At 44.8% G+C, this 14,834-nt stretch overlaps 1 protein-coding gene across 3 annotated transcripts in view; it reads right to left on the minus strand.

The window, feature by feature from the left end:
* The window catches only part of LOC138266092 (uncharacterized), an 896,417-nt gene that overhangs the window by 595,045 nt on the left and 286,538 nt on the right, over positions 1-14,834 (minus strand). For all 3 annotated transcript variants that reach the window (XM_069214468.1, XM_069214470.1, XM_069214469.1), the window contains exon 17: positions 10,842-11,016. In XM_069214468.1, coding sequence (XP_069070569.1) covers positions 10,842-11,016 — 175 coding nt within the window. The remainder of the gene's footprint in view (positions 1-10,841; positions 11,017-14,834) is intronic.

The raw sequence follows: 14,834 nt of genomic DNA on the forward strand, positions 1-14,834 counted from the left end.
ATTTGCAAATATTTAAAAAAATCCTTAGTGCTCAATGAGAATTCACTTGTTAATTCTTCAAAAGATTTAAGGTGGGTGTTCCCATAAAAATCACCAATACAACAAACACCAAGCTGTGCCCACCTGCCACAGTATTCATCCTTAAAAATATCAGGAAGTACCGACAAATTCAAAATTGGGGTATAAAAGTTAATCCGGCCAATTCCAATTTTTTTTTTAACATTGATCCATACCTTAAATGCAGCCCAGACAGTCTTAAACTTCACTTTTTTAAAATAACTAGGCTCCACTGTTCTCAAGAAAGCTGCATTAGCATGCCTTCCCCAAATCATATTATATATAGTAGGACAAATTTCTTGATTATCAACCTGTGGATTTATTAATGGTTGGATATATTGCAATGCAGATACCCAGTAATAAAATAGAAAATGAGGGGCCGCCCACCCCCCCCTCTCTCTGGGTAGCACTAAATACTTATATGCCCGCCGTACTTTTTTAAAAGACCAGATGAAACTAATCGCTAAGCTCTCCATATGCTTAAACCATTCTTTATTAAATTCCAGTGGAATAGTGCGGAAAAAATATAGGACCCTAGGTAAAAAAATCATTTTAATGAGATTGCATCTACCCATAATTGTTAAATGCAGATTGTTCATATGATGCAACTCTTTCCTAGTTTTAGCTAAGACAGGAGCAAGATTGCTTTCTACTATCAAGTCCAAGTTAGCCGACAATCTGACACCTAGATAGGTCACTTGGTTGGCCCTCCTGCTGTCTTCAATAATGGCCCACTCATTGCCCAATATTTGCCACTTACTCCTATTTCATGCATAGCCTGAAATTTCCCCAAACTCCGCAGCTAATTTCTCTATTTGTTCGATCGCCTTCCCTGGTTCAGGGGTAGTGACGGCTATGTCATCAGCATATGCCAAGATTTTGAACCTACCCTCCGCCATTACCATAGGCGAGATCAATGTACTTTGCAATAGCTTCTGAATCAAGGGGTCTATATAAAGTGCAAACAATAAAGGGGAACAGAGGCAGCCCTGCCTAGTTCCTCTTGTAATGTAGAAGGGTTCTGAAATTGCCCCAGCTAATTGAATTTGAGCAAGAGGCTTCTGATATAAACCTTGTATAGCCTTAATAAAACCAGCCCCTATATAAGCTTTACTGAGCACTGTCCATAAGTATTCCCAATTGACCCGATCAAAAGCCTTTTCGGCATCTAGTAATATTAGTGCCATAGGGGCCTCCATAGCCTGAGATGCATCTAACATGGTGATAACCCGCCTAACATGATCAGCGGTCCCCCGCCCGGGGATAAACCCATGTTGCCAAGGGGAAACAAGCCCCCCAATAACTCGACTAAGCCTAACCGCAAGGATTTTGGCATACCATTTAGCATCCGCATTTATCAATGAGATAGGTCGATAGGAGCCTGGCAAAAGTGGGTTCTTCTCTTTTTTTAAAAATATGACAATGTTAGCCTCCAGCCATGAGCCCGGTGCCCGCTCTCCAGCCTGTACTGACGTAAAGAGTGCCATGATATCATCCTTCAATTCCTCAAAAAACGTTTTAAAGAATTCTATTGGGATCATATCAGGGCCAGTAGCTTTCCCATTAGATATAGCAGTTAGAGCCGAGACAATCTCCTCCAACTCAATAGGGGCAGTCAACTGACAGCCCTCTTCTTGCGGTAGCTTTGGGCTTGACATGTCTCTCAGATATTGAGCCATCCTTTCGTCTCTCTCGTCCGAGAAGAGGTTTTCCTGCTGGTACAATGCAGAATAATATTCTTTAAACACCTGTAGTACTAACGTATCTCCATACACAATCTGCCCCAACCTATCTTTAATTGCCAAAATGGTACTCCGAGCCGTCTTTTGTCTAGTCTTATATGCAAGCACCTTGCCCACCCTCTCACTCAACTCATAACATTCCTGCGTACGAATCTGGGCTTTAATGATGTCTTGATCTAAATACAACTGAATGATCTTGGCCTTCACAGCCGTAATCTTATCCAAAGTATCTTGTATTGGAGCATTATTCCTAGCAAACCCCACTATCTGACTCTCCAGAGAAGCCAATTCGGTCTGGGCCGCAGATATAACTAGGTGCCGATGTTTCTCCCTCCTAAGGGCGTAGCTCAAAGTTTCCCCACGGATAGCAGCCTTTAAAGCATCCCATAACACCTCCGGTGGAACCGTACCCCTGTTAAAGCCCAAAAACTCAGTTAACCATATTTTCATCGTGACACATAAGCTGAGTCAAGCAGCAAGCCCCGGTCAAAAGACCAGGGTCTCAAATGTCGCTCCTTTCGCAAGTCCGAGAGTTGTAGTACCAAGGGATTATGGTCAGATATGACCCTAGGAAATTTTTCCACCAGAATTCCTTCGCATAACGATGGAGACAAAAAGAAATAATCTAACCGGACGGACTTCCGATGGGGGTATGAAAAGAAGGTGTAACCAGGATCCATAGGCATACAATGCTGCCAAGCATCCACAAGACCATGAGTCTGCACCAACATTTGTAAAGCGCGAAACACCTTCGGCTTTCGTCCAACATATGGACCCTGATTCTGTAAGGGGATATTAGTCTCAGTATGTATATTAAAATCCCCACATACAATAAGCGGTAAGGCCCAGAGCGCAAGTTCAGTATTCAACATATTAATATCAGCTGGATCATCAGCATTAGAGCCATAAATAGAACATACAGTAAAATTTGATTGCCCCATAACACACTCTATTATCACCCATCGGCCCATATTATCCACCTTTTTCTTGACCACCTTAAGAAGGAGATCTCGCCGTGTAAGTACTGCAACCCCTCTAATATTCGTTTGTTGGGTGGTATACGCGACTAATTGGAAACCAGGAAAATACTTTTCAGCCGGGGTAACATGTGTCTCTTGCAAACAAATTATATCTGCCCTTAATATTCTGAGCTCATGAGTGACAAGACGTCTTTTCTTAGAATCGTTTAGCCCACATATATTTAAGGTAGCTATCCGTAAGATATTACGTTCCCCCATTGAAAACTGTAGCAAATATACCCACACTTACACCTTGTTTCATCATACAGCTAATAATCTCCTGTGCCTTCAAATACATATTTCTGTGCATCTCCCGTGCAAAGCCTACCCAACCCCAGCCCACCCCCCCAATCACCACCCCACCCACAAAAGAAACCCCTCCCTCCCACCCACCCCCCACCCAACCAAATGAGGCTTCCAGACTGTAGTCTGTAAGATGGACTAGCGGCCCTCCGCCCTTAATGGCTCCTGCAGTGACTCCTAAATTAAACAAATTTACTAACCAAAGAAGAAGAGTTGTTTCCCCTAAGAGACTAGGCTCCCACCAGCCAGCCATTTCAATAAGAGCAACTCTCCTCCTTTTCTACTCACCCCAGGCTACCCGCCTCTCTCACCCCTTTCATTTTTCCTTCTATTTTCCTTTCTTCTTTTCTTTTTTTTTCCTTTCTTTCCCTTTCCTCTCTTTCCCCTTCTCAAAAAAAATAATAATACTTTAAGCCCCTTTCTTTTTTTTTAGCCATATATCAATAGTTAAGTCAAAGATTGCAAGTACTCCTTAGCTTTAATCTCGGATGCAAACACTCGTATCATCCCATTATATATAGTTTTAAGTCGAGCCAGGGACAGTAAATAGGCTTCCGCTCCCTTCTCCTGGAAGGGGCTAATCAGTTGTCTCAAACGCCATCGTCTCTCTACCGTAGCATGGCAAAAGTCGGGGCGGGAAAAGAATGTGCAGCCTTCACCGCTGATCCTAGCATCCGGGCGGGCTTTCTCAAAGACTATTTGGCGCAGCAAGTAGTTGCCAAAATAGACTATAAAAGCTCTAGGCTGTTGCTGGGCTGTTCCACTTGCTCCTGTTAATTGTTGACTTCTCAGACGTAGTGGAAACTGATGGGCTCTCTGTATCTCTTTCTCCCAGTCCCATCCAGTCTGCTCGGGGAGTGCTGCTTTAAGCAATCTGATTATAAAGGCTCTTGAATCCTGCCCTTCTACGCCTTCTTGTATCCCAATTAAGCGCAGGTTGTTATGACGTTGCCGGTTTTCAAAGTCCTCTACTTTCCACTGAATATCCGAGAGCTGACTCTCATGCATAGCGGCTTGTTTTGACACCACTCCGAGATCTGACTCCAGTGCGTCCGCCCGGCATTCAATAGCAGCGATCCGCTCCCCAATTTCAGAGCATGTCTTCGCAACCTTACTGACTGCCACTTGTAACTGCTTCGTGGCCACCCTGGCTTTCTTGCTGTCCCTCTGCGTTTGCTTATGCTGCGACGTGATGGTCTGGTAAATAAGGTGCAGAGAAGGGGAAGGAGGCACAGTCTCTATATTCAGAACATTAACCTCTGTCTGAGCTGGAGCCACTGAAAGATCACCCATACTATGCAGCAGTTGTTGTGTCTCTGTGTAGTCCCAGGACATAGCTCTCGACCTAGACACCTTCTTCTTTTTTTCCCTCTTCTGACTGGACTCACCAGCTTTGTCTCGTCTTAATACCTCGGTCTGTTTTACTTGACGTTTGACTACGGTGCCCCTCAATGCAGAAATAGGGGTTAAAGGCGCTGTAGAACTATCGCCAGTCTCCGAGTCTATGGAGGGGCAGGTGCTGTCCTCATCGGAATCTTGAGATTGATCTGACAGGGAAAAAAAGTTCTCTCCAGGTTCCCCCTGAACTAATAAGTCCCCCCTGCCGGTGGTCACGACTCGCCTCCGGAGTACAAGCCGGAGTTGCCGGGTCGATGCTTGGCAATAAGCATGCTACTGCTGCTGCTTGTTCGCAGTACCCTGCCCCTGTCACCACTTCTTGCGCCAGCCCTACATTGCTTTGAGACCCAGGGGCATATAATGGCCGGTCAATTTCCCCCTCAGATACTGCTGCAAGCGCATTACCCCCCACACAAAAAACAGAGACCTGTGGGGATCCCCCAGCAATGCAACTTACAGTTTGATGTACATCCAAAGAGCGGCTACCAACACTGGTATTCACCTGCGGTGACCCTCCATTATCTGAAGAGGCTAGACATCTTAGACCAATGCTGTCGCCATCCCCAGCCGATTCTGTTGCACCAGTATCAGAGTCCCTTACAGTAGTGCTGCCCCCCATAGGGGTTGAGTTATGGAGGGCTTTAAACATCCGGGGTATAGTCACCACTTCCTCCTTTTCTCCAATCTGCTTTGCGCCAATCTTTGCCTTGTGCATCTGCCCCAAAGCCGCAAAGTTCCCAAAAGCTGGCTGCCTGCCCTCAGGCACATTATCACCGCCGCTGGTGTTTCCAAAGCCGCTGTTCTTGGTGATCCCCCCCCGGACGAGGGGCTGGGGATCCAGAGGCCGTCGTTCCTGCGGCCCTGGTTTCGACCGGCTACCACGCACAGCTTTCGGGGCCATCCGCCACTGCCTGCCACGAGGGGGTAAAAAATTAGCGAATGTCGAGATGAGGAAGCCACGGCCGTTATGGCCGAAATCACCCAGGGAACTCCTAATAAATCCGCCGATTCCGCCGGATCCGCGTGTAATGCTGCTTGGCAGGTAACTGCCGCAAATGTAAGCGTCTGGAGCCGCCCGCATAATCCTCCCCGCGGGGGAAACAACAAAAAACGCCACACAGGAGCCGGGGGGAAGGAGAGCTTACTGGCCGCTAGCTACTCGCGGCCGCCATCTTGCCTCAGGAGCGATGTTATGGGAGACAGGCGCTCCGCTGATTGGGAGTGGGCAGTTCAAAGCCTGCTTTGCGGAGCTGCAGGGTGGGGGGAGTTCCTAGTTAGAGATTGCTGATTAACAGTTTACTGTTATACCTTGTTGATATGCTATTGCAAAGCCATTTGACATCACTTTGGGCAGGAAGACATGGGCGGGACTACAGGATTGGAGGAATGATGCAGTAACCCGGTTGGGTAGAGAGAGGCTCTCTAATGGCAGAACCAATAGTTTGCATCCTTAGGTTCATGACATGGAATGTGAAAGGTCTGGGCAGTTGCATTAAATGGACCATAGACCTTCAGTACCTGCACAGACATGGCCCTGATCTTATCTTGTTGCAGGAAACGCACCTAAAGGGGAACTACTACAAGGTTCTGGACAGATTTGGGTACCAGTTTATTGTGCATGCAGGCTACACAGCGGATTCCAGGGGAGTGGGCATCCTTCTTAAAAAATCAATACCATTCATTCTGACACCCACCTGGCGGGACACACTGGGACGGTATGTGGCGGTCTCAGGGATCTGGGAGGGGCACACTCTCAACATGTCTTCAGTTTATGCTCTGCCAAGACTTCAGGGGTCTACTCTTGCGGACCTGGGCGCCCTGCTGCTTGATCTCCAAACGGGTCTCCTGGTTCTGGGAGGTGATATGAATCTTGTGGTTGACCCAGAGTTGGACAGAATTTCACGTGCACGGGCACCTGACACTTCAATGACACTGAGGTCCTTTTTTGACTCTTTGGCCTGGCGGACTTGTGGAGGGAGCAGAATCCAGGGAAGAGACAGTTCACTTATTCCTTAGTCTCTCTTAGTAGCTCGTTGAGGCTATACTATCTATTCACGACATGGACTCATGTGGGTAGATTCTGAGAGGCAGTGCATTATCTGAGAGGAATCTCAGACCATTCTCCTGTCGGACTTAATGTGCTGGGTCCCTCAGAGTCCTACTCTCTGCCGCCTCGAGTGGACCCCTGGCATCTGAGGGATAAATCCTTTGTTGACAAAATAAGTGAGAGAGCAACCCAATACTTTGAGCAAAATCTGGGATCAGTGGACTCCGCATGTAACCTGTGGGAAGCCTTTAAAACTGTATTTATGGGCCATGCTCACGACATGATTGGGGCAAGAAAAAGGAACACAATTTGCAGGCCGCGGAACTCGAGCGAGAAATTGGAGCACTGAGGCCCGCTGTCAAGCAGATGGGGAGGCCGAGGGTGGTGTTCTCCACCAACTGCACCTCAAGCTACATGAGCTGCACACTCTGGCTGAGCAACATGCTGGGGCTTATGTGCTGGCGTCTCAGCATCAGCTGTACGATGTAGGTGACAAAGCCAATAAACTATTGGCATGGTTGGACAAGAGAGACCGTAAACGATCGTAGGTCAGAGAGGTACAGACTAAGGAGGGGGCCTTATGCAGGTCCAACGAGTCCAAAGCGGAAGCCTTCGCCGCCTATTATGAGGAGCTCTATACCTCGGTGACTCGGATGACTGAGGAGGACTGTACGGACCTTCTGAGGGATATCCCGCTGTAGGGCTCTTGGAGGTGGAGAGAGGAGAGTTAGATGCTGAGCTGACGGAAGAGGAAGTTACCTCAGCATTGTAGGGGCTCCAGTCGGGCAAAGCAGCAGGAGCAAATGGACTCCTGGCAGTGTTATTTAAGTGTTTGGGGAGCAAGGTGGCTAAACACATGTTGGCAATGTTCCAGAAGGAACGGGAGGTGGGACTGTTGCCACTGGATCAGAAGACCGCGACTATCAGGCTGATTCCGAAGAAAGATGGACCCTCAGAGAGGTGCGCATCTTACAGGCCCATCTCCCATCTCAACATGGAGGTCAAGGTCCAGGTGAAGGTTCTGGCAACCAGACTGCAAGTGATTGTTACTAAGCTAGTCCATTCAGATCAATCTGGCATCATGCCATCCAGATCCACTGGTTCGAACTTGCGGAGACTCTATGTGGTCTCACTCATGACGGAATGCCAGAATAACGAACAGGCGGTGCTCACATCTCTCGATGCCAGGATAGACTTTAATAGTGTGAATGGCCATATATTTTTGCGGCTCTCAAGAGGTTCACTGTAGGTCCACGATTCCTGGCCTGAATTAGGAACCAGTGGCCCTGGTGCGGGTTAATGCTATGCTATCACGGCCCTTTGCCCTACACAGGGGCACCCGACAGGGGGTGCCTGCTCTCCCCCATCTTATTCGCCCTGGCACTTGAGCCCTTTGTGGAATGGATCGAACAAGACCCCCTGATTCAGGGTATAGACTGGGTGCAACATAGGAGGAACGTATCTCCCTGTACGCAGACAACATTCTGCTGTATGTTACTCAACCCCGATGGCCCGATAGGATAAATGCAGGTTATTCACATATTTGGGGATCATTACGGTTACCAGTTTAACTGGGACAGATCGCCGGTCTTCCCACTGGTTGGGGCCCCACCCACCTTGCCCCTCGGGCTGTAACGTATCGATCTGCATGGATGGTTTTAAATATTTGGGGATATGTGTAACTAGGAACCAGGAGTGCTTTCTCCAGAAAAAACCTCCAGCTCCAGCTTGATGGATTCCACAGGGATCTGGCCCATGGAGGACGTTACATCTTTCTCTCATGGGTAAAGAAGCCCTTTACAAGATGATGACGCTGCCCCACCTCTTATATGTCTTCCAAAACACTGCCTACAGGATCCCACAGAGCTGTTCCATCGTTTGAACTGGGACATCAGACTGCTGCTGTGAGGCGGCGGCTGTTTCCGTGTAGCATTGCTGAAATTGAAGCTTAGGATGTATGAGGGTGGGCTGGCTATCCCGGACCCCCTTTGTTATTACTGGGTGACACAATTGGTTACCATTAATGACTGGGCCTTTGCTGACCAGAAGTACCCGGTTTCGGGTGAACAGACAGAAGATGGGCAGGGGGGTATGAGTCTGCCCTCTATGGCCGTACAAGTTTGCAAACGCTTACGGTGCACACTGCAACAGTGGTGAAGGTGTGGCATGATGCCACCCATATTCTGGGTTAGGGATCTACCTTGACGACCCCACTGTGGTGTAGCAACTTATTGGGGGACCTTAAGACCATGGGCGGGTTCCGCAAATGGTCTCTTTTGGGGATTGAACACCTGGGGGATGTCTGGAAAGGTCAGGCACTCATGACGTTCGAAGTCCTCCAGCAAGAGTATGCTATGGCGGTAACGGTTCAGGTACCTGCAGCTGCGGCATGCATGGAGTCGGTATGTCCCGGAGCACGAGCAACTGCTGGAAGCAGCCCCTTTGGAGGACCACCTTTTGACGGAACCTCTGGAGACGAAGGCCATATCTCTATTGTACAAGAAATTGCTGACTAATTCCCCAGATCTAATGACAACCTTACGTGCCAAATGGGAGGCGAACTTGGGTGCATTGAATGACGAGGACTTGGGGGGGGGGGGGGAGTGAGAAAAGGTTTCAGGGTTGTGGCGATTAAAGCACGGTTCAGACTGATCCAGCTGCTGATTCTGCAGAGGGCATATTATTCCAGGGCGGTAATGTACAAGATGGGTAGGGCACAGACTTCGTGTTGTTTGCGACAATGTGGGTCGGAGGGTACCTTCCATCACATTTATGGACCTGCCCTGTGATACAGACCTACTGGCAAGGGGTTGCCGGGGTGGCGGCCCGGGTGATGGAGAGGGGAGTCCCGATGGATTCCAAGCTGCTTCTCCTGAATATGGTGGGGGAGAAACACTGGTCGAAACAGCAAGCACTATGGTTGGCCACAGCAGCAATGGTAGCTAAACGCAATATAGCATGGGCGTGGGTAATAAGTCTCCGCCCAGTATACAGGAATGGCAGAGAGACCTAGACTGGTGCCGAAGTGCAGAAAAAGTAATCTATGAGAGTAGGGGTTGCCCCGTGAAGTGGGAGAAAATCTGGGGAGGATGGGGGGCCTACAGGAGCAAGGAGTGGCTCTTTGTCAGGGAAGGCACATGTGGGTGTAGGGACATTGATCCGGTTATACCCAACTATGTTACCTGGGGGATGCTTGATTGAAATGTTATATCTTTGAGATTTGACACCAACTGAAATCTGTGTCTGAGTTGTCGCTAAATGATGGGTCTTATATTGTCACATGCTATATTGTACAATGGCTGTTTCGTTGTTCAATAAAAAGATTTCCCCCCCAAAAAAGTTGCATTATATATGGTTTATGTGCTACGTCTAACTTTTCTATTAAAAAAATAAGTTATGTTTTGTGAGTGAAAATTGAAAATATCACTACAGAGATTGAAGATTTGTGTTTCATTAGAATGCTTCATATTTGAAGAGGACAAGGCATTCTCTCCTCTCATCTCTGTCCTTGTGTGCAGGTCTGAATTTAAACTGTTTGAAAGCCAACATAGGCAATCGGATTGAGAACATAGAAAAAAATTGTACTACAATAAAGCAAACCGCAAAGCTAATCAAAGCTACCAGCATTCCACACAAAAATGTACGTCTGTCTTGCACACATTCTCATCCATAACACTGCTAAATGCTTTGTCCCATAACATAATAACTGCACTTCACTCGTCATCACACGACCCAGAAACACTTCCCGCATAGGCTTGAAGCAAACACAACACTCTTTCAACCACCCACCACTTGGTGTAGCGGCTACCTATGTGGACAAACACTTCAGTGCCCCACATAAGGGTAACACAAATACTACAAAACAATACAATTTAATACAATCCAAGAGACTCCTACTACTAGATAGTCGGGTAGCCACAGTTGCTCAAAGTATCAAGGAATCTGTGTTTCAGCTTTAACTCTTCCTCTATCAGATAAGCTGCACTTAATATACCAGCACTTATCAAGAGGTTCTACATGTTCTCGAAACATGGCTGGTTTTATAGAGTTCACAACTTTGAAATGTCATACCACCTCCTCAGGGTGAATCAATTCTTCTGACCATATGTGAAGTGAAGAGGTTTAATGTTTGTTTTTTTCAGATATTCCCCTTCATTCACTCTCATCCTGAAATTATATTATTTTCTTTCACCGCCATGTCCTTAAATGGTTAGAGCTGTATTGAAAGCCTACATTACATCCCATTTTGCTATTGCCTCTGGTACAACCACTCACCATTGTCCATCTGAGCAGCTGGCTGGACTGATTCTTACACTCCCAACTTCAACCCTGTTGTATGGTGCTGGAGAGGGTTCAGGTATAAATGTGAAAGATCCAGAGTTAGAGAGGTTTTTCCTTAAGGAGTAAAGATACTTCCACTCTGCAGACCACGATGAAGAGTAAGGAGTCCCTGTTGAATAAATATTAGATACATTCAGGAGTAGAGTTTATTTAAGGAAAGTGCACAGATCAGTGGAAAGGTACATATATACATAGGGATGTGGCTATAATAAATGCAGCTGTTAAAGCAGCACTTAGGACCGGGGATGACCAGAGCAAGTAAATTATTGCTCTTTTATTACCTTTCAGAGGGCATTAGTCCCACATTCTTTCTTGTACTGGGGCCTATGTAGCCTTTACTATGCCACTGTAAGTAAGTAAACTTGATTAATTGAATTATTTAAAAGTTGTTGAAATAGGTACATAAAACACAGTTTTAAACAAAGATTATATCGAAATAAGGGATAATAAAATCCATCAGTTAAAATACGGTACCATACAGTTATTAACAACATCCTGGTAAGTTTTACTACCATAAGACCTGCAAAGCTTTCATTTTATTGCTATATCTATAAATATACCCACCCGTACATGTGCTAAAGCACTTCTAAAGGTTGTAGTTCTGTTTTTCAGGAACATTATCCATATAAACGTTCATCATGCAGAAAAAAACAGGGTAGCAGCAAACCAAATGTGCAATTGGTTCTCTTCCGTAATTACAGAACCTACAACCCGTGTTGGTTGTCGCCTGTACCCTCCATGTTTCTCCATATTCACTGATCGGCAGGACCATAATACGAGCTCACAGAATATATTTTATACAAGACCTGCTCAGTGTCTTGGTTAAATATGGTTGCTTTTGATTAGACTCATAAGAAATACAAATATATTCAAACCATGCATTTGCTTGTATTTTAGTCCGGTCTTCATCACTTGATATAAATTGCACTTGTTTTTTTAATAACACTTTTAGAGCCGGATAGGAAACTGAGCTAGAAGGGCTAGTTTTAGGTCTTTTATGGCAGTATGTAGATAATTCGATAAGAGGTTCTTCCCTTAATTATAAATTGCTCCCATCACTGACTTCAGCGAGTCTCGTTTCGCTTTTAAAACTTGGTAGTGATATTTTATGCAGGACAATTTGCACTTCAAAGTCTGTCTGAGGAGACCACATTCTAATTGAATGTGTGCTTGTGAAGTGTACATGCCGTCGTACTAACAAAGGATTTTGTCTCACAGTCAACACAATTGAAAACTTGGCATGGATCTACTACGCTTTTGAGTTCATACTGGACTGTGTTGTGTTTATATTGCATGCATTGATCAAGCAGGACCACAGGAAGCTTGATGGCTGATGTATATGCTATCTCAGGCAAAAGACAAGGCCGTGATGGGTTTTCTGTATCTAGGATAGTGGCCACCTGCTCTATTCCATAGGTGCAAGTCTTTAGACATTATCCATTACAGCAATCCAGAAGAGACTGACGTTGGTTTGGTGGGGTTTCATGATGAGTGTGGAGAGTGGGATATCTTCTGTGGCAATTAGTCTCACCAATGTGCAAGCCCCAATGACAGGAGTCAAAACTTGCTTCACAAATATGTACAGACTAATGGTGGTGTTACTTGTAAGTTAAAACTTTTCATTTTGGATGAGCTTAAGAACAGTACATGGTGGTCCGTGTGGAGAGGTAATTTCCTCTCCTATATGTGCCTAAGTGGAAAAATCATGGTTAAAGGCACCTCCTTATTCTAAACAAAGAATACTTGATAATTAAATACGTAAAGGTTCAAGGATTTGATCAATGCTCTCACGCCATTAAGGGATCCTGTATGGTAAAATGTTTCATCCAGATCATCCCGTCAAGACCAACATTTCTCCACGAGATGCTAAATACTATCAACGCATGCTCATATTCATGGGAGGTTAAAGCACCCTTCAAGCACTCTAACTCTAGTAATAGTCATTCTGGCTGTTACCTGCAGAAGGGAAACATGGTTCTTCAGTGTATCATCAAAAGAGTATGTTTTGTTCCTATACCTCAAACACACCAATGATACCATGTCTCTAGAATGCAACCACACCATCTAGAAACTAAGGCCTGATTGAGAGTTTGGCAGTCCGGTTACTCTGTCACAAATGTGATGGATACTTCATCCCACTTATTACAAGTGCATTATATGTATGTCACTCATGCATTCATTGAAATTATCTGATTACAGGTAATACTGCTTCTCCCCCGAAAAAAGGATACACCATTTTGAAAACCATTCAGCAGATTGCAACACAATTTTTTTTTGTTTATAGCATAAAGTGTCCATGTGGTATGTTACTTGTCAGAAAAACAGAAAGGAAAACTAAAACTAGAATCATGGAACACAAAAGTAATATCAGGAACTAAAATAAGAATTCCAACATAGTGGCACATTGGATTGCATAAAGTCACAATATTTCTCAAGTGCGGGTTCAAATTTTAGAATTGGTTAAACTTCAATCTGACATTGACAATCACAAGAGACTCTGACAAAGAGAAACTTTTTGGATTAAAAAACTGTACACTTTACAGCCAAATGGCATGAATGATAAATTTGAAATGTCATGGTTCTTATAAATTGATTTAATTTTCAATTTGTATTGTTTTAATGAGTATGCCGTGGCAGTTAATTAATCTGATTTCCTAAATGTTATCTGTTCCACTAATAGGGGTTTTGCTATATATCTTTTCCAATTGAGCTTCAACTTTGTCTACTTGATATGAAGCGCTTATCAAAGTATGTCTGGATACAGTGTTAGAGTACAACGTTAGATGTGAGTTTAATGGTTAGATCACGTGTTGAGATATATGATTTTAGGCGGTCTCTACGGCATATTATTTGTTTAATTTTTTTATGATTAGCACCATGTTCATTTTATTGAGCACATTAGACTATTGAAATGTGATTTCACCAGCACGGTTTGTGATTATTTACAATACATGGTATCTTTTTTTATCTTCACAAGCAGCACTACTTCTGGGATTACATAATTTAAACACCTTTTGAATGGTGGGTGCACATTATCTGATAGTTTACATACTTTTAGGTTATAAGGGCTTTAAACATTTCCTGCCACACATGTGTCCAATACATCAAGTACACGCACACACCAGCATGTTCATGGTTTCACCAGGGATCCCATTGTTCACATTCCTGCTAATCTTCCACAAGTAATGAGGCACATCACAATATCTTTGAGTTCACTTATTTCAATCTAGTTTTTCACAAAGTGGACACTGTGTCCTGTCAGTAATTGTTAAATACCTGTACTACTAATGGCTTTTCAGGTCGAGCGCACAAGTGCTTTGACCTGTTGTAATCTATCTGTGGGCTTTTAACCACACCCATCACATGCCCATCACTATAATTCGTTCATGGGCTTTCCTTTCAAAAATCCTTTGTTATCATTGGTAACTGCTTTATGTTTGTCCCACTTTGGGGTGGTTTTGTTACTGCTTTGGCCACCGACCCTGTTACATGGATAATTGCACAATTGCCAATATGTTTGTCTGTGAGCGAACTTCTTTTTCCTTTCGTGTCTCTCCTTCGCGCTCATGCTCATGGTGGCTGTGGCGCCTTAAATCGGCTCACTTATGTCAACTGTTATACTTTTTATATTCAATTTATGTGGCGAGAAAAGTGCAGTTACGAATTTACAACGCTTATAGCTAACAGACCCATTGCATTGCAAATGCTTGCTTTCTTACTGATATTACTTCATTTTAGTGCAGGTTTCGCACATGTGAGTGGCTCTAGCAATTTTGTTGCAGTGGTCACAATTTATTTGTGTTTGTACGTTCACACGGGGAAGGGTGTTTACCATTTTTGCTTACTTTGAGATTTGAGGGGGCATGTACACAGATATTCTTGCATGTGATTATTTGATCTGGGACAAGAGCACATGTGGTGTGGTGC

This window comes from Pleurodeles waltl, chromosome 11, assembly GCF_031143425.1.
Source record: "Pleurodeles waltl isolate 20211129_DDA chromosome 11, aPleWal1.hap1.20221129, whole genome shotgun sequence".
NCBI classification, from domain to species: domain Eukaryota; kingdom Metazoa; phylum Chordata; class Amphibia; order Caudata; family Salamandridae; genus Pleurodeles; species Pleurodeles waltl.